This window comes from Planococcus citri, chromosome 5, assembly GCF_950023065.1.
Source record: "Planococcus citri chromosome 5, ihPlaCitr1.1, whole genome shotgun sequence".
NCBI classification, from domain to species: Eukaryota; Metazoa; Arthropoda; class Insecta; order Hemiptera; family Pseudococcidae; genus Planococcus; species Planococcus citri.
The window spans coordinates 24,225,571-24,245,277 of NC_088681.1; the positions used below are offsets into that span (position 1 = coordinate 24,225,571).

At 32.1% G+C, this 19,707-nt stretch overlaps 2 protein-coding genes across 5 annotated transcripts in view; one reads left to right on the top strand and one right to left on the bottom strand.

Annotated features, from left to right (window-relative positions):
• LOC135848661 (uncharacterized) overlaps positions 1–12,068 on the top strand; it is a 44,143-nt gene extending 32,075 nt beyond the window's left edge. For 2 of the 4 annotated variants that reach the window (XM_065368614.1, XM_065368613.1), the window contains exons 24-35: positions 25–174; positions 268–548; positions 780–965; positions 1,056–1,302; positions 1,686–1,739; positions 7,234–7,513; positions 7,582–7,769; positions 7,892–8,005; positions 8,193–8,334; positions 8,426–8,659; positions 11,405–11,575; positions 11,675–12,068. In XM_065368614.1, the coding sequence (XP_065224686.1) occupies positions 25–174; positions 268–548; positions 780–965; positions 1,056–1,302; positions 1,686–1,739; positions 7,234–7,513; positions 7,582–7,769; positions 7,892–8,005; positions 8,193–8,334; positions 8,426–8,659; positions 11,405–11,575; positions 11,675–11,835 (2,208 nt within the window). In that variant the 3' untranslated portion in view covers positions 11,836–12,068. Of the gene's footprint in view, positions 1–24; positions 175–267; positions 549–779; positions 966–1,055; positions 1,303–1,389; positions 1,663–1,685; positions 1,740–7,233; positions 7,514–7,581; positions 7,770–7,891; positions 8,006–8,192; positions 8,335–8,425; positions 8,660–11,404; positions 11,576–11,674 lie in introns of those variants that run through there. The other 2 variants (XM_065368615.1, XM_065368616.1) reach the window with 2 other exon arrangements.
• Positions 12,069–12,845: 777 nt separating this feature from the next.
• LOC135847179 (bifunctional glutamate/proline--tRNA ligase-like) lies at positions 12,846–18,574 on the bottom strand. The gene is made up of 13 exons (XM_065366613.1): positions 18,329–18,574; positions 18,122–18,248; positions 17,919–18,034; positions 16,933–17,009; positions 16,685–16,856; positions 16,373–16,606; positions 16,159–16,303; positions 15,843–16,090; positions 15,561–15,765; positions 15,370–15,482; positions 15,191–15,285; positions 14,799–15,028; positions 12,846–14,726 (listed from the first exon to the last, which is right to left on the bottom strand). Exons 1-13 carry the CDS (start codon positions 18,436–18,438, stop codon positions 14,601–14,603), a joined length of 1,998 nt encoding a protein of 665 aa, XP_065222685.1. The 5' UTR covers positions 18,439–18,574; the 3' UTR covers positions 12,846–14,600.
• Positions 18,575–19,707: the final 1,133 nt, after the last annotated feature.

Below are 19,707 nucleotides of genomic sequence, written 5' to 3' on the forward strand. Positions count from 1 at the left end.
CATTGGATTATTTTTATGGTGCAGTTGGAACATAATTATTGGAAAGTAGCCACTATAAAGGAAAGAGATCGTAGTCGGGTAGAAATCATCTCCGATCCTAAACATATCGAAAAATTCACCAAGAAAAAGGCGAAAGCGAGCAGTAGCAGTAGTATTCCGACTACTTCTTCTCAAGTAATCCTTCTTTTTTTTTATTCGTTGAATTTTTCACGATACATTCTTCGTGTAGAATTATGTGTATCAATAATCGCGTTTCTTAATTTACAGGAAGCTATCGCAATCGATGATGATATCGACGATCGTCGTGTTATGTTCAGATCGAAAAAGGAACGCGATGACAAATCTAAGACGCAAACGAATATCCAAGAACCATCCAAAGAAGAACCTCCGAAGAGCCAAAGTTCGGTGAAATCGTTCGACGAGTCGAGTTTGGTGTTTACGAGACTATCGAATATACCGAAAAACTACGCCAAAACTGTCACAACACTTTCTAACGGTGTTGAAAATCTATCGTTGATTGAACCTAAACGTAATTCTACGTTTTACGAGTAAGATTCGTGTTTTTTTATGTATTTTTTCGTTTTGCCGAATGGTATTACCTACTTAGTTGCAGTTCGTTGGCTTTTTGATTCTGATTAAATTATATACCTGACTTGGATTTGTGCCTGATACCGAACTGCAACTTTTATATGATTTCGAAGTGTATTATTTCTCGATTATAAAAATGTTGCTCGTTGTACGCAGATCTCGATTATTTATTGTCAATTGATATTTTTCAGTATAAATGTACCGATAGCTAATCATTTGCTGGATATGCTTCGTGTCGACGATAAGTGTGTGCTGATCATTCACGAATCTCTTTCGGACCACGAGTACTCCGGAATGGTGATCTGTAAACGATTAGAAGAAGTAGTCGAGTCACTCGATGAAATGGAGAAATCGGCCGAAAACGCCGAACCCATCTCGTTAGTATCTGCATTAATCTTTCAACTTGCATCGTTATCATTATCAATAGTCCTACGAATCATTTTTTTTTTTTTTTTGAATTTTATCAGAGCCAAGATGGGCGATTTGGTACTGACTCATGTACCCGGAGTCAACTGCTGGCACCGCGCCTACGTTGTGTCCGAACCAACCAACGTAGACCAGTTCTACCTGTTGATTCTCTTCGACGTGGGAATGATGTATCGGTCGGACGAAGTGTACCGCTTAAACGACGAATACCGCGATGTGCCTCAATTATCAGTGAGGATTAACATCGTCAATTTCGAGCCAACACCCGATGATGTTTCGCGATTAGAGGTAAGTTTGTTCCGCTGAATCGAACTCGTTTCAGTGTTTGGAATTACTACCTACCTGTCCACAATTACGAGATATTTTTTCATTTAGCGAAGACCATCCGAACGATGGTAAATTGTAAAATATCGTCCTTATTTTGAGTAATGTGATTTCGATCGATGGACGATCAACGTGTGTATGTGTGTTTATGTGAGTTCGGAGATAAGACGACCGAATCTCGATACACTTTGGTAAGTTGCCTCAATTGTGGAGGCTGTGGAGCGTGGACTGGGGACATCGGGACAACGATGAATGGAGGATGGTTTTTGGGTCCAAACTGACGAACGTGGCAAGAAAACAAACGGAATTCACGGACTGATTTTTAATACGGTGTAATTTCTCTTCAGGTCTTACCGAATGTTAGATTACGTCAGGGAGACACCTATCAACATGATAAGAGTGTAAGTTAATTCGTTGATTTTCAACTACATACCTATGGTATAACCTATATGCTTCATTAAAGCGGTGATGACTTCGAAAAAAGAACACTTGCGTCTTGTTTCGTCTCATATGTTAATTTTTAAGGCACATTTGAACGATTGCATGGCGTACACGTATTATTTTTACCAAAAAGGGTACCTGTGTTCTTTTTCATTGATTTATTCGTGGTTCTTTTGAGCTGCTTTTTTTTCCGTTACTCCTTCAAGTTTTTCATAAGTTGCATATTTATAAAACGCATGTTGTGAATACCAAATTATTATTATTTTTATCTCTCGTGTTCGTATGCATTATAAGCCTTTGTACGCGAGTCTGCTTTTATGATTTAATTTTTGTATTTGTGTATATGTCCTCATCTTAACTCCAGTTCGAGTGAAATATTCAGTCATTGTTATCCGTGGGCTGCAGCTAGATTTTTCTTCGAAGTTTCATCTGCGCGAATTAAGATTGCCTATCCGGATGTTTTCTTTGAAAATTCAACTGGATGATTTCGCTTGGAAGATTTTTCCAATTACTAATAATTGATCGTTTCGTGCTTAGCTGTTTTTTGACCAACTTTGAAGATCGATCTGCTTGTATTCTCCTCTCCGCACACGTACGTGGTTTCTGTACCCACCCCTTTCTCTTCCTCGTGATAACTAAATTTTGAAAATCAACATTTGTTTCAAATTCAAATGACCGAAGGATTTTTGATGAATTGAATCATCGATCGGTTTGTTAGAGTGGTCAAATTATTGACTAATCAAACACCTAATGTTGAAACTTTTGCATTTCTATGAATTTTTCTTCTTCGGTAATGATCTATTGATTATTATTGCAGATTTTCAATGACCTATTTCGAATAGGTACTTTATTTCATCGTCGATTTTCTCGTGTTATCTAATGGACCTTGATTGAACGCATGATTCTATGCATTTTGGAATTATTTTTATGGTTGAATGAGTTCAAATGAATGATCAGGTTTTATGAAATTGACTATCAATCAGTTTGTATGTATTTTAAAAATTTCTTTCGATATTTTGAATCCAGCCTTCCTTAGCCCTCACGGAAAAAAAATAGTACTTTCTGAGTAGTAGTTTTTTAACGGAGTAAAAAGTACTACTTTTTAACACCTTCATAGAGAAATATTAGTAGTTTTACGTAAAAACTACTACTTTTGTCTAAAAACTAGTTCAAATTACTACTTCGTAAGTAGTAGTTTTGAAGTAGTAATTTTAACTAGTTTTTAGGCAAAAGTAGTAGTTTTTACGTAAAACTACTAATATTTCTCTATGAAGGTGTTAAAAAGTAGTACTTTTTACTCCGTTAAAAAACTACTACTCAGAAAGTACTGTTTTTTTTCTGTAAGGGAGTTCATTGAACAATTTTCAAAATACCGAATAACAGGATGATTCGTTATACGAATTGAACATTTTTTATTTTCTATCTAAATGCAACTTTCGTTTCGATCATTTTAGAATTTTTGGTTCTCCAAAAATTGAGGATTGAATTTTAGAAGATCAAGTGGTCGATCTAGAGACTGGAGGTGTCCCATATAATACAGATACCTATTGATTCCCAGCTTGTTTCAAGTTTTGCTTCCATTTAAATATTATTCTATGTAAATTATTTTTTAAAATCCAAATAGATAGCTAGAGCTTGGCTGCTGTATTCTAGAGTTTTGAATCCTGAGCAGCACTAGTCCCGTTGCTTGCAAATGTTGACTTGTATGTAGACATCATGAATTGCTGATTTTGTAGTTATATTGTAGTCCTATATATATCGTAATGATTGTTTATCTGCAAAAAATTCTCGATCCTGGAGCAGAATCGATCTGCTGAGAAGGTTTTCTCTACCTGTACAATTACGACCGATTCTAACCTCAATAATAGATTCTGGCTGAACTTCAATATTCTTAAGACATCAAAATATCGACTGGCCTACGTTGTTCGAGTCTCACTTTTTTATATTTCAACGTAAATATTGAGCATTGACTAACTTTAATTTTTGATTGAACTTTTACTTATTTTGAATCTCATATTCGATTAAATTTCAGTAGGAAATGAGCACATTTTTCCTGCACTCTTCTCGAGCTTCATCAACATTGTAAATTTGAACATTGATGGACTTGATTCTTGATGAAGTTTCAGCATCATTTTCCTATCAATGAGTGTATATCGAATTTGACGAAAGTTTGGTTGAATTTCGTAATTCCTTAATCATTACTCGTTAGCATCATGAGCCATAACTCAACTTCTAATTATTTTTCTCAAACACCAAATATGTACATATAACCTAACTCGAAAAATGACTAAATTTCAGATTTGCTAAGCTACATAATTTCGATTGACGTCTTCATTTCATTCTTGCCAAAATTTAAATTTGTCCGAAGCTGAACATCAGAATTGAATAGTTGACTGTGAACTTGAAATTTTCCATAGTGATACTCAAATCAATTGGCTTCATTTTCGACGAAAACTCAACTTCTCTAATTTTACGCGACCATCAAAAATGCCTCAAACTTCAAATTTTCTGAACTCACATTGAAATTGATTGGCTCATTTCATTCTGACTGAAATTCAACTTTGCTTAAAGCTGAACTTCAAAATTGACCAATTTATTAACTGACACTCAAATCTCTAATTGATTAATTTCTTTCATGTCCAAAATTCAACTTTGCCCAGTGTTTGAATTTCTTAACTAACCAAGTTACAAAAGTTTCTAAAAGTATCTTAACTACGTTTTCAAATCGTGTTTTTTTGGAGGAGGGGGGGGGGGAGGGAGTTTATTATAATAGGTACCTAGAAATTTTTTTTAAAAAAAACTTCTTTTCCACAAAAATTGGAAAAAATATAATTTTTTTGCCAATAATGCCCAAGTTTTGTTTTCATTTTTTTATTGCAAAAAACTCTTTGCTTTTTTTGTTGAAAATTGCGAAAAAATTTAGAAAAGTGCCAACTTTCTTCCATGAATTACCCAGGTTTCGCTTTTTTGCCATAAATTGCTAAAAAGTATCTTTTTTTGAATGTACATTTTTTGCAAAAATGGCAAGTCTTGCGTTTTGTCAAAAATTATCAAAAATTCTAATTTTTTCAAAAAATCGTCGAAAATTTGTTCTTTTTTTGTAAAAAATTTCAATCTTTATTGTTTTACAAAAATTACCCATAAGTCTCGCTTTTTTACAAAAAGTCTCGTTTTTTCAACATAAATTGCAAAAAAGTATAATTTTTTGGGCCTGTTATTACAAAAAAATTGGTACTTTTTGTTATAATTCTCAAATTTTTATGTTTTGACGAAAATTCTCGCTTTTTTAGTCAAATTGCCAAAGATTTTCACTTTTTTCCAAAAACCAAAAAACATGATTTTTTTTACTTAAAAATTGTCAAAAATTCTTGTTTTTTTTTTAAACCAGATTGCTAAAAATTGTCGTTTTCTTCAATAAATTTCAATTGTTTTACAAAAATTACCCATAAGTCTTGCTTTTTTACACTCAAAAATTGCCAAAGATTTTCATTTTTTTCCAAAAATCAAACAGCATAATTTTTTTGCCAAAAATTGTCAAAAATTCTTGTTTTTTGAACAAAATTGCTAAAAATTGTCGTTTTTTTCAAAAAATTTCCAAAAATCTTAATTGTTTTAAAAAAATTTTAAAAATATACTTTTTTGGCCTGTTATTCTTAAAAATTGGCACTTTCTGATAAAATTCTCTAATTTTCATGTTTTGACAAAAATTCTCGCTTTTTAGTGAAATCGTCTGAAATTTTCATTTTTTTCCCAAAAATCAAAAAGCATAATTTTTTTTGCCAAAAACTGTCAAAAAATCTCGTTTTTGACAAAATTGCTATAAATTGTTGTTTTATATTAAAAATTCCGAGAAGTCCTGCTTACTTTTTTCGGAAATTGCCCATCAAGTCTCGCTTTTTTGTCAGAAATCATGTTTTGATTTTTTTTGTAATTCTTTACACATCGTAACAAAATGTTTTGTTCATCGTTTTGTCACGTTTTGGTTACTTTTTGGAGCTTTTTTGCTTATTTATTAAAGTTGTTCCTTTTTTTTTTTTAGAAAAAATCGAAAATGTGCTATTTTTTGATCATCAATATTATCCGATTGAGCCTCAACTTCTCCAATTTCTTACTTGACTATTGAAACTCAAAAGCACCTCAAACTTCAAAATTGCCTTAACTTTAAATTTGCTCAAATGACTGTAAAATTGATCGAGTTCTTGTGTTCGATTGAAATTAAATTTTGTCCAAAGCAAAACTTTGAAATTGACTAAATTTCAAATTTTAAAATTAAAATCAATTGACTTCGTTTTTGACTAAAATTCAACTGCACTCGAACCTAAACATCAAAAAATTGAACTTGCTTTAAAATGATTGACTCGATTTTTGATTAAAATTTTCAAATAAGCCCAAATGGCATTGAAATCGATTTATTAAATTTTTGACTAAAATTCAACTGAACTTCAGCATTTGTTTGACCACTCAGTACATTACTATGATTTCGACTTCCTTCTTTTTCTAAATTTCAAATTGGGTAAATTTTCAATACCATCTACATATGTCCTATTAGCCTTGAAATATCTTTGCTCTTAAATTTACAAAACCAGTTTTATCGAATTGTTTCAGTTTTCGAGTGATGATAAATTACTCAAAGGTTTTGTTCAGTATACGATTTTCAATAGAGTTTGTGTTCAATTGAAGTTGAATTTACGTAGGTTCGAATTATCTATTTATTATTTATTCGTTTGATCTCTTAGTCTCTTCTCAACCCCTCTCTCGTTCTGGAAAAACACGACGGTGTGATTTTTTTCGAATTTTATTTGAAACTGTGTTTTGTAGAGTGTGTTTTCAAATTATCATTACAATTTTTGAAATTAATTTTCACCTTCCCCAGGTTTATGTATTAAGAAGGATGAATTCTCTCATTAATGGAAAAATGTACAAAACTAATGCTTTTACTATGTGTACATATATAATGATATTTCATAAGCGATATATGTGTCCACTCTATACCTACCTACCAATGTTCTAACTAACTTTTCATCTCACTTCGCACTCATCAATCAACCAGTCTTGCTAACAATAAACATATATGTATTTTCTCACTGAACCAATCTCGGTTAATGGTAAAAAGAAATTTAATCTCGCTTATGGAAACTCTTCGCTGAAAAAATAACAACCATGGAAGGTGCGCAATTCGAGTGATTCGTAAGTGGTGATTGTAAAAACGAAATTAATACCTAAATTTACATTTTGTAATTTGATAAGGTATACGGATAATTTATAATTATTACAGCATGTTTCAAAGTGTAAGTGAGTATATTCGCTGAAATGGCAGCATATCGCATGTGTATTGAGAGATCCAGATGTACATACTGTTCATAAATTAATGTCTACATCTCAGCATGGAAATCGATCTTGATATCTTCTCATTCTAAAGCGCGCTAATCTTGATTCGTTTGATCTTCTCTACAGATCTATCAGGCAGAATTAAAGACTTTCGACGGCGATTGTTTCGAAGGCGAACTGTCATCGCAATTCACCAAGAGTGTCATATCGCGTAAAATGCAGCTTTCCAAGTGGCGTCCTACCCGCGAAGAAGTTGGCTTGAAGCATGTTCCAGTGATGAATGGCGATATAGTGAAAGTCAGCTCGGTTTGTTCAACAAGCCAATACTACGTTGTACCGACCGAAGACTCAATTTTCGAGCAACGTAATGATTTCTTGAGCAGCGTTGTCGATCACTGCAAAAAAAGTAAGTACGAATTCGAGTCAGTTGCCAATTGATGAATCAGAAATTCATTATAGGTTGATTTGTTCCAGGTGAATCCATCAGTGGTGATTTGAAGGTGAACGATATTGTCGGCGTTCCTTATATGCAGTCTTATTATAGAGCTCAGATCATTTTGAAGATTAAAGATTCCTATAAGGTTCGCATATTGGATACCGGAAACGAAGTAACCACCATCAACTCGAATTCTTTCAAACCGTTGCCCGACAACTTGAAATTTGTAAGTGTTTGAATACATTATAGTAAAGCATTGTTCGATCTACGTATATTAATTAAAGTTATTGCGCTATGTATTTAAATCCTCTACATCGCTGATTTCAATTTTTCAATTTTTTTTTTAAGGCTGATTGCTACGCAGTCCTTGTCCAGCTGCATAATGTTCCGTGTACCGATTTCAATCAACATGCCGAGTTATTCCTTAAATACATCGTGACTCACGAGGTTCAATTCACTTTGGTAAGAATGACGAATTTTTATTACCCACCTGTAACGTGTTATTAAATCTTTGAATATTCATTTAAGGTCGAAATCAATCGACGCGTCGGTTTATTTTAATTTTTTATTCGATATTGTTGTTTTTGTATTTTTACTCTTATCTTTGTTTTATTTTTTCGCCATTTAATTTCGACGGTTTATTTTTCAGGAAATCAACGAGTCCTCTCAACTGATCGAATTAATCTGCAACGATGAAATCGAAAGATGGAATATAAAAAAAGGAGACAAAATGAACGATCTTCTGAATTTCGAACTCTTGCCAGGCTGGAAAAAACCAGACTTTGATTTCGGTTAGAAAAACTTCTTCAAATACGTCGAACATACCTACGTATTAATAGATAGTATTTTTCTACTAATTTTTACCGTTTTCTCCCAATGTAGACGGTAAATACTACATGAACCAGTTGAAATTCGAAGAATGGGCTATTGGAAGCGAGCTTTCGTTGTTTTTTACCGAGTATTTGGGCGATAATGTCGGTATGATGATAAATCGATACGGTGACACGTATAGTAAAATAACTCAAGTGAATTTGAACGAACGACTCAGAGAATACGCCGAAGAAATGACAGATTCTTACGTTCCTATTAAAAATGAACTTTGTATCGCTAAATATGGTACGTTTTTTCATTATATTTTTATTTATTGTGTGTTTAATGAGCCAATAATTAAGTATTACGTATGCAGTTGTGTGTTTTTCGATTTTTTTTTTTTTTTTTTTTTTTTGAAATTTGCCTGAAGTCATTTTTAGTCAACGGTACAGTTGAAAACAAAAAGTGCTCTAGAATTTGAATTTGGCAGTTGGTTTTTTGTGGATAAGTGTCTGAAATGCCAGAAAAGATATATGTATTTAGGATTTTTGAATTTCCATGATAGGAGAAAATGGTGCCTGAAAAAGTGACAAATTCTAATTTTCAATATGGCTCGAGCCCAACGTTTTTTTTTATGGTTGATATTTATCAAAAGTGACCTTGAAACTTATCAAAATAATTTTAAATTTCGTGAAAAATCTAAATCTTTTGACGAAAATGTTTTTTAGGCGTTTTCAAAATGGATTAAAACTTTGCCAAAAATTTAACATTTCCATTAAAAATTTTTCTAATGAATTTTTTCAAAAATCATGACCAAATTTCGGGCAAAAATTTTCCAAAAGTGCTCGTTTTGATTTATGACACAATTTCAAGGTCTAATACCTACATACTTATTCTTCAAAAGTGCTTAAAAATATTTTGAAAACCATGTTTGATTTTTTGTCGAAATTTTAACCCATTTTGATATACCTAAGTCGCGTGACTTTTTTTTAAATCCCAAAACCTATATAAACCAAATTTTGCGCGTAAAATTTTTTTAAAATATTCAAAAAAACTTTTTTGGAAATTCTTGATTTTTGGTCAAAATTAAAAACCCATTTTGATATATTGCATAAGATTTTTCAATAAATATAAATACTTTCATAAATTTTAAAAAAAGAACAAAGCCAATTTTGGATTTGATTTAATTTTTGAATTTCTTTAGAAATTTTCACTCACGTTGATACGTCTCATGACACCTTTAAAAATCCCCAAAATCATGATCTAATTATTTTCGGCTCAAAATTCAAAACTTCAGAAAGAGCTCAAAAATTTTTTTATCAGAAGTTTTAATTTTCTGCTGAAATTTTAACCCATTTTGATAGATCTCACGAGATTTTTTTTTCAAAAGTCCAAAAATCATGACACAATTTTGGGCCAAATATTCTTCAAAACTGCTCAAAAATGAAAAAATTGTAAAGCAACCATTTTGATTGATTGCATGAGGTTTTCCAAAAAAAATCCGAGAATTGTTCAACCTTGAAACCGAAATGCTCAAAAGTGTTCGAAAAATGTTCTGATCAGAATCTTTGAATTTCTAGCAAAATTTTTTTTTAATGCTCAAAAAAATTAGATGGAAACTTTTGATTTTTTTTTGTCGATATTTTATCTCATTGCGAATTTTTGACCAGATTTTGGGTGTAGAATTTTTCAAAAATGTTCAAAAAAAGTTTCGATAGATGTCGCGTGAAATTTTTCAAAAAATCCGATAATTGATTCAAGTTCGAAATCAAAATTCTCAAATGTATTCAAAGAACAGCTTCTAATTGGAATATTTCACCTTTGAAAATACCAAAAATCGTGATCCAATTTTAGACTCAGAATTCCTGAAATTGCTCGAAAATAGTTTCGATAGGTATACAGGGGTCGGCATAAGTTAGTATTCCGATTTGCACGAACGAAAATTTTTTCAAATGAAAATTAATTTTTTTTCCAATATTGACATAGTGGGGGAAAAAAATATTATTACCAAAGTGTTGGTGGGACTTCCACGAACACAACGCACTACCTACAAGACCTTCTATCTACTCATTACACACAACAGGGTGTTAAAAAAAACGCATCAGTTTTCGAATAGGAATACTAACTTATGCCGACCCCTGTATTTGATTTTCTGTCGAATAATTTTAACTCGTTTTGATATCTCACATGAAGCATTTTTCAAAGACCTTGAGAATCATGAAATTGGAATCATGACTCAATTCTGAGCTCAAAATTCTTGAAAAGTTTTCAAAAAAAGTTTTGACAGAACTTTCGATGATCCGCTTAGCAAATTTTTCAAAAATTCTGAGAATCATCATGTCGCAGTGTTAATCTCAACATTCTTCAAAATTGCTCAAAAAAAACTTCTGATAGAAAAATATTTTGATTTTAGTTCCAAGTTGGAACGGATTTCGATGATTTTTGCATCCCACTTTCTTTCAAAAATTCGAAAAATCGTAATCTAATTTTGAGACTCAAACGTTTTCAAAAGTGCTTGAAAAATTTTCGATTATCAAGTTTTGAATTTCTGGCAGAATTTTTACTCATTTTGGTAAATGAAATACTTTCTCCAAAATTCCACAAATCGTAACCCAATTTTGGACTCAAAATTTCAGAATTCTTCGAAAACGTTGTAAAAACGGTTTCGTCAAAATATTTGAATTTTTTGCGGAATTTCAACTTGTTTTGATTTTTGATATGTCGCAAGGTTCACACTTTGTATAAATTTATAACAATTCATTTTCAAACAAAATATAGGGGGGGGGGGGGTGTTGTGCAATATTTTTTTCAAAAATGACACCTTCTATCCTGACATTTTAGACCCATATTTTGAGATGAATATATAATTCAAATTGAATTGTTTAACCCTCAAAAATTCCAGCAAACTGAACAATTTTTGTCTATTGTACAATTGTACATACATACATATGGCATGGCAGACTATCTGAGATAATTTTGATGCAATATACGAGTAATTTAAAAAAATAATACCAACTCAAATTTTTCAATGTATTTATATTGGTTTTACAGAAGATAATCTCTGGTGTAGAGCGGTTTGTACTCATTCGGAACCTGGTAAAGATCTAGAACTGCAGTTTATCGATATCGGATACCAAAAGGTGGTATCTCATTTAGAAATACGTCGTATGCTTCCGGAATTCTTGAAGCATCCGGCTGCGTCTATGGTTTGCAAAATAATCAGTAAGTTATCCATTTTTATTTATCAATTTTTTTTGTAGTCACACCTCGATTAAATATCTAGTATCCGTTTTCTTATTTGTTTTTTTCTCCCGTTTTTAGATTACAAAGACTGCGAAAAAGTAGAGGGCTTGGTTGGCAGTGTTCTAAAAAAATGCATAGTAATTGATAGATTCGAAGAAGGCGGATATTCTATTCGTGTGATTCATTTGAGCAGGTATACGTACACTGCGAAAAAAGAACCTGAAATGAATGCAGAGTAAATTGATCAGTTCGGAGTTGGCGGATATTCTGATTTGCACGCGTCTTTACTGTTACAGTAGGTAATAATTTTTTTTTAAATTGGAAATGTAATGTTTTGTTTTACTATTAACTATTTTTTTGAATTTAAATATTATGCTTTATTTTGAATTTGGACTACGTATTTTGTTACTTGTAATTTTTTTTGTTACGATTTATTATAAATATAAGGTGACTTTTTGAGTTTTTTTCAAAATGTGTTTTTTATTTGATAAAATAACGAAATATCAACAGGTGATGGATGGATATCTAAAAATACATACAAAATAATTTCCAGTTAAAAGAAGTATATTACGTAAATATCACAGATAAATGCAAATTTACAACTATACCTACAAATGAATAATAGTAATCATAGATAATTCTGTTATAAACGCCATAAAAAAGGCCAATGAAAATAATTATAATATATGATACGAGAATCGAACGAAGATCTGCAGTATATGACTATCTTGGTGAACACTAGAAAAAAATTAAAATAGATAATCGAAAAATAATGATAATACAGACCAACATTTTTTTTTTTTTTTTTTTTTTTTTTGTTTAATTTATTGTTCAAAACGAGGAGCATTTTTTCGATTACATTTTTGCAATTAAAAAAAAATCTGATTGAATTTAAAATCAAAACGAAAATAAGTGTCAACTTTTTATGAATTTTTTGAAAAAAAAAATGGGCGAGAAATGAGAAAGCATTTTTTCAAAACAGCTTTGAAAGATAAGTGTCAACTTTTTATGAATTTTTTGAAAAAAAATGGGCGAGAAATGAGAAAGCATTTTTTCAAAACAGCTTTGAAAGATAAGTGTCAACTTTTTATGAATTTCTTGAAAAAAAATGGGCGAGAAATGAGAAAGCATTTTTTCAAAACAGCTTTGAAAGATTTCAATCTGAAAATTTTTCAATTTTTAAAAAATTTAAATTTACAAAACATAGGAAAATTGTTTTAAAAAAAAAATCAGAAAATATTTTTCAAAACAGAACAGACGAATGTATCCTGACAAGGGAATTTTTTAAATTCACATACTCTCAGATTTGAATGAATCCAAGCTACGTTCGAAAGAGCATGCGTCCTAAAACCCTCGTAGCCAAAATATCAGATGCTGAAGATCATTTTCGAATTTTTGAAAATTCAAAAAATTTGTATCAAAAGGGCAATTTTCAAACTTTTAATCATAAATTTTTCATCAGCTACTGTTTTTGGGACATTCTAGAGCCTTCAGCGATTTTTCAATTTTCTGCAGAAACTTCAAATTATTCTGGAAAGGTTAAAAATGAACTTTAGAACCTAGATAACTTTAGTTGGTGCTTGTTGGGCAGCATCTCGAAGTCGAAGGTGCTGAAGTTCCTTTTTTTTGCCCTTTCAGAGCGATTAGGAATTTCATGAAGGAAATCAAAATCGTCGGAGACTCCACATTGTAAGTATGAAAAAATTTTAAAATCGTCCTTTAAGGTTTTTTTTTTAATTTAATACATTTTTAAAAGTTTGCCAAAAATCCAAAACTGAACAGCTTGCTTTCGTTCAAATCAAAGAGTGTGAGTTCAAAAGGTTCTCCTGTGAGATATATAATTTTTTTTTGAATATATAAAAAATTGAAACATTCATCAATATAAAATAAAATCAAAAAATGAACCACACACACACACTCAAAGGTAAACATTCTGAAGAATAAATTGAAAAAATATTTTTAAAAGTTGACAAAATAATTTTTGAACGTTTCTGTCTCAAAAAATAAAATACATTAAAGAATACTTACAGTAAGTAATTCAAAATTGAAAAATTTAAACTAAAAAATTATTTTTCCAAGTTTATTTTTGTCAAAACTTCATTATCAAATGCTATTCAAAAAAGATATACAGATTTCGCATCGAGCTTCACACGAGTTTCCTAAATCATTCGATTTCTTTAGAATTAATGTTCAGGTACTGAAAAATGGAAAAAAGTTCAACACGATGCGAAATAAGTTGCCTACCCAGTTGGCCGTAAATAAATATGGACTTACAAAAGTCAAGTAAAATAAGTTGCCAACTCAGTTTGCCGTAAATACACATAATGAAATGTTTCAACAGACAGAGCAAGGTCCTCCCTACTGCCCCTATCACACTCTTTTGTTTTTTTCGCGCGAACACAACATTTCATTTGATTTTTTAAAAAATTAGTATTTATGCAAGAGTTGTATTTAATTAATTTTAGAATTATTCTCAAGTCAGTAATAAGAAAAACTAGAAATCATCTGAAGCATTATTGCTTCAAAAATGAAACCGTTGGAAATCAATTTAAAATTTCAAACTATTATGGCTCGTTTTATTTGAAGGGGAAAATGGTGATCTAAGAACGGACCAGTGAGAGATATTTTATAAGCTAAACTCATTATTTTAAAAATCTTTCCATGTCTTTGTTACTACTCCGATAACTGCAAACTCTGACGAATGATTTCAACCAACCTGTATTCAAGGCAATTTAACTTACTGAAAGCTGTCTTGGCGATTATCTCGTACTGCTCTGGTCAATTTACTAGCGCAGATACTGATTTTGGGCAGATCCAATGTGTAATTTTTTTGTTCAAGTGAGCACTAGAAATACTAGTACCCAAAAATCTCCGCATCACGTTCCATTTCATGAAGTACATACGTTGTCTATTAAAGCGGAAAGTTCTGATTTTCACGGTGTGAAACGTTTTAGCTTCCACTAGGTAATTGAAAAATTACACATCAAATGTACAGCTTTTTTGTTCAAGTTCTAGGTATACGCATTTTTTCTTCAAACTCATCCATTTCTTGAATTATGTCGTCTATATAGGCGGAAAGTGATTCTTCTTCTTCTTGTAAAATTTTTTCCCTTTCACTATCCGTCAATACCTTAAACATAAACATTCTATCAGTTTTCAGGTACAAAAATGAAATATATTATGATGGACTAATTATACGTACCTTATACGTTGCGTTTTTAAGTTCAGCTTCATCTATATCTGGTTTCATCTTGATATAACATAGAATTCGCAGCATATCGCCCACGGACTTCATTCCATAGGATTTCAACTTGTCGTACTTGAAATTAAAAATTTCTTGTCTTTTAATTCTTTTGTAGGAAAACATTTTCGTGTATTCTAGCACCTTGTCGTGTGAAATTTTGGCTTTTTTGAAGAAATCGATCAAATGTTCTAAATGAAAAAAAAAACAGGTAATTAGACCAATAACTGACAATATAGATGAATACACATTTTAACGTGCATTTTAGCTTTTTTGGCTGGAGTAAAAGAGCTAAGAATTTCTGTGGAGGACTTCCACTACTGGCAGCTTTGGGTTTGGGTAGCATAATATACCTTCGTCCACCTTATGGGCTGTAATAGACTTTCTCTTCAAATAACCATCTGGTACGAGAAATAACACTATTGGCGTTTCGCAACCGGTAGGCACGCTGCACAAGAAGGCTCAAATTAGAAATCTCACGTAATATTAACAATAATAAATCAATTTTTCCGATGAATTCGAATTATTGTACCTTCGAGGTTGGTATTCTTGATCACAAATGTAGAATCCTCTTGTTTGCAGTCGAATAATATCTCCTTTTTTCACATTAACTAGTTCTGGATCACCTAACATAGCTATTTCAATCTGAAATAAATGAATAATTAATAACACGCGTAATTAACTCTTGATATTTAAATTCCTCGTTTTAAATCGAATACATACTTTTGTATTGGGATAACTATATTCTTTGAAATCGTCATCTTTGCCTAAAACAGGCTTTGAAATGATATGATCATAATAAACGCAGACACAAGGTACAAATGGAGCTTCATCCACATCGGCGAGCCAAGTTAATTTCGAAGTATTCTTGAAATCGGTATTCGATAGATTTTCTTCGGCTTCGACACTCGTAATATTTTCACCATCTCTGAAAATATTTCGAAAACGAATCACGCTTGCTATAAATGATACAAAATCGATTAATCTTTCGTTTGAAAAACCAACCTGTTGATTTTTGTTATCATTAAATTTCCCCAATTGACGAAAGTAGTATTTTCGTTTTCTTCTAGATCTTCGGCATCGATGTAATCGATTAAAATCCGATTATGCTTCCAAATAAACTTTTTACCAACTTCGTCGTTTTTAGGATGTCTAGGAACTTGGACTTTTTCAGTTTTTACATTTTTCACCAGCACTGGAACGGTTCCTTGAGATTGAAAAGCGTTGTAACGCGGAGCTATCGGGTCGATTACCTGAAACAAACGCAGGATTAGGAAACAACTCGACAAATAATCGACTTAAAATAAAATCGACCGATTACTTTTCTATTAAAAGACCAAATTTTATCCCATTCCATTCTGACAACAGATCTAGAAGATCCTTGAGCGATTATAAACTGTTTTAGAGCAGTAACAGTCATGCCACGACGTAAAATACCGCGTACGGTGGGGAATCGAGCATCATCCCTGAAATATTAAAATATATCAACCATTATGATAATACAACATTCAAAGTGATTTCCCAACCGAGCTTACCATCCATCTACGTATCCTTTTTCGACAAACCAGGCCAATTTACTTCTCGAAAGAACCGTATTCGTCATATTTAATCGACTGTACTGCCAAATGTAAGGTCTGCGTAGTTTTAAAGCGTCTATGAACCAATAAAATTGATCGTTTTGGTCGTGGTATTCGGTGGTTCTTAAACAATGCGTCACACCTTCTATACTATCGACAATAGGGCAGGCGAAATCGTACGTTGGATAAACCCTTGAAAACAAAATTCAATCGTTGAATGAACAAGCCAACATATTATGAAGATAAATTTACGAAGAAACTAGAACAAACTTGTATTTATTTCCAGTTTTGGAATGAGTCTGGTTCTTACACCGGTAAATGGTAGGGTCTCTTAGGCAGCCAATAGCTGAGGACATATTGATTTTAGCACGAACACAGCAAGTCTGTCCATACTCGGTACCATTCTGCATTTCACGCCACATTAATAAATTTTTCTCGACAGCTGAAAATATTTTCGTGATTATTTTTCAATGAATAAAATGGGAGATGAAATTTCGATCTAGGAATTGGGAACTTACTGTTATTCCTATTTTTTGATTCGACTCCTTGTCTTCGTTTTCGTTTCATGACTTTAGGATTAGTATCGTCGACATATGTGTCATTTCAAGGTGAAAGGTCCCACTTTGGCATATTTTGGGGGTTTGAGTTATGACCACTGGGTGATAGGGGGGGACATTCCTGATCGAATGAGACCGAAACGAGACCAATTCGTTGATATTTGACGGAGCTACGGCGTTTTGAAGTGTCATACCTGAAAAAGTAAGTTTTGAGAAAAACGAGTTTGAAAGTTTTGGAAACGTTTTTCACTACAATTTTGTGATAATATGACGTAGAACGCTCCTTGATGTCTCATATGATAGATTTTTTGATGCTGAAAACGATGGTGATATTTAAAAAGAGCAATACTCGTCGGAAAATCTATTTAAATGAAGAAACAACGTGAAAAAAATGAAAATTCTGGGGGAAAAATCGAAAATAGAAGTACAAAAATTATAAAAAAATCATTTTTGAAATAAAAAAATATTTTTCGGCGTGAAATACAACTTGGAAAAAAATATAATCGAAAAAAAAATCTCAAAAAATTTTTGCCTGGTGCGGGGGTCGAACTGCCGACCTCACGCTTCACAGTCCTTTGCCGATGCCACTCGACTATCATCGCTGTTTACCAAACTTTGTTCTTGAACGGCATACAAGTAGCCGAACATATACACATGTATTCGCGTACACGTATGCGTGCACAGCCGCATAAAACCATGTTCATACGCGCAAATAGGTGAAAAATGCATCGAAAAATGTACGCATTTTTCACCTTAAGGCTGTAGTTTACCCACTTCCCGTTAATGGCGCTAGTTGAAAGTTTGGGAGGTGATAGTACAGATGTCCAACAAACCAAAAACGACTTTAACACAAAAGGTCCCACTTTGACCCAAACTGACAAAAATCCATTTTTCTCGAAAAGTAGTAAATTTCAAAGTGGGACCTTTCACCTTGAAATGACACATATGCTTTACCTTCGTGCAGCAATTGTTCGCAAAATTCCAATATTTTATCGAAATAATCCGACGTATGAGTAAATATATCAGGTTTTATTTGCAGTAAATGTAAATCTTCGAGGATAACCTAATCAAGATAAGAATTACCTAGGTATTGGCATTATGTTTCGAAAACTGCTCTGTCATAGATAATTTACGTTATTGTAGAACAAACCTTTTCGAAATTCACTTTCTCCTTGGCAGGATTAGTATCTTCGAATCTCATGATTAATTTACCTTGGAATTTCTCTTGAAAATACTGATTAAGCAAAGCAGCTTTAGCGTGACCGATGTGTAAATACCTGAAACACGAATCGGCACAGTTTGATGAAAATGTACATCGATTAATGAATAAAATCTGTACACAAGTATTCCGACTTACCCGCTGGCTTCAAGAGAAAATCTAACCACAACTTTACCCATTTCTGCGCCAGGAAGTTCGATAAATTTAACTTCTTCTTTTATTTCATTGGATACAGTAAGCTGCTCCATGTTTTTCTTATATTTCCAGATTTGGTAAACGAGAACCAGTGATGAACTATGGTAATGAACACAAATTCTTCGTTTCCAACTTTACAGTTACACAAAAATGGGCAATCCACGTGCAATCTGCCTTTACAAACATGTAAATTGTAATTAGTGATAAGAATTTAAGCGCAATGGCGCAACTGCGCATGCGCTATACTCAGTTAGGTATTTTGAATTTGAACTTTGAACAGGCACTGAACTTATGAACTACGAAGGGGCATTGAACCATGAACAGCATGAGAAAAAAACGTTCGTTTTTCGTGAATAGAAGGACTGACATCTTTGAAATTTTTTGTAAAATACAAAAAATTAAGATCTTATTAGTTACCTATATCAACTGCTCAAAGTTCAAAATTTTCCAAAAGTGCTAAAAAAATGCTTATAACATGAGAATTATTAATTTTATGTCAAAATTTTAGCCCATTTTGATACATCGTATAACATCTGTTTGAAAAATCCCTAGAATCATGACCTAATTTTCAGTTCATAATTTTTTTTAAATGCTCAAAAAAAAGTTTAGGTAGTTTTTTGTCGATATTTTATTAATCCATTGTGATAGGTTGCATCAATTGCATCATGTATGTATTATATTTTTCTTAGAAATCCTTAAACTTTTCACCTGATTTTGGTTACAAAATTTTTCAAAATTATTCAAAAACACTTTTGATGTAAATTGTTGATTTTCTGCCAAAATTTCGAACCATGTGGCGTGAGATTTTTTGTGATCCAATTTTGAGATAAAATTTCTCAAAAGAGCCTAAAAAACTTTTGATTGGAGTTTTTCAATTTCTTGCGAAATTTTTACTCATTTTGGCAGGTTGCATGACACCTTTAAAAATCCCAAAAATCATGACCGAATTTCGGGCTCAAAATTCAAAACTCTCCCAAAATGCTCGAAAAAAGTTTCGATAGGTGTTTGATTTTCTATCGAAACTTTACCTCAATTTGATAAGTCACATATTGTATTTCTCAAAAATACTGAAACTCAATTTTGAGATCGAAAATTCTTTGAAGTGATCAAAAAAACTTTCGATAGAAATTTCTGATTTTTAGCTGAAATTGTAAATTGTAATCGATTTTGATAGGTCATATAAGATCTCTCACAAAAATAAAATTTAAATAATCATGGCTCAATGCTGAGTTCCAAATTCATCAAAAGTGCTCAAAGGAAGTTTTGATAGAATTTTTGATTTTCTGCTGAAATTTCAACTAATTTTGATAATCTGCGTGGCA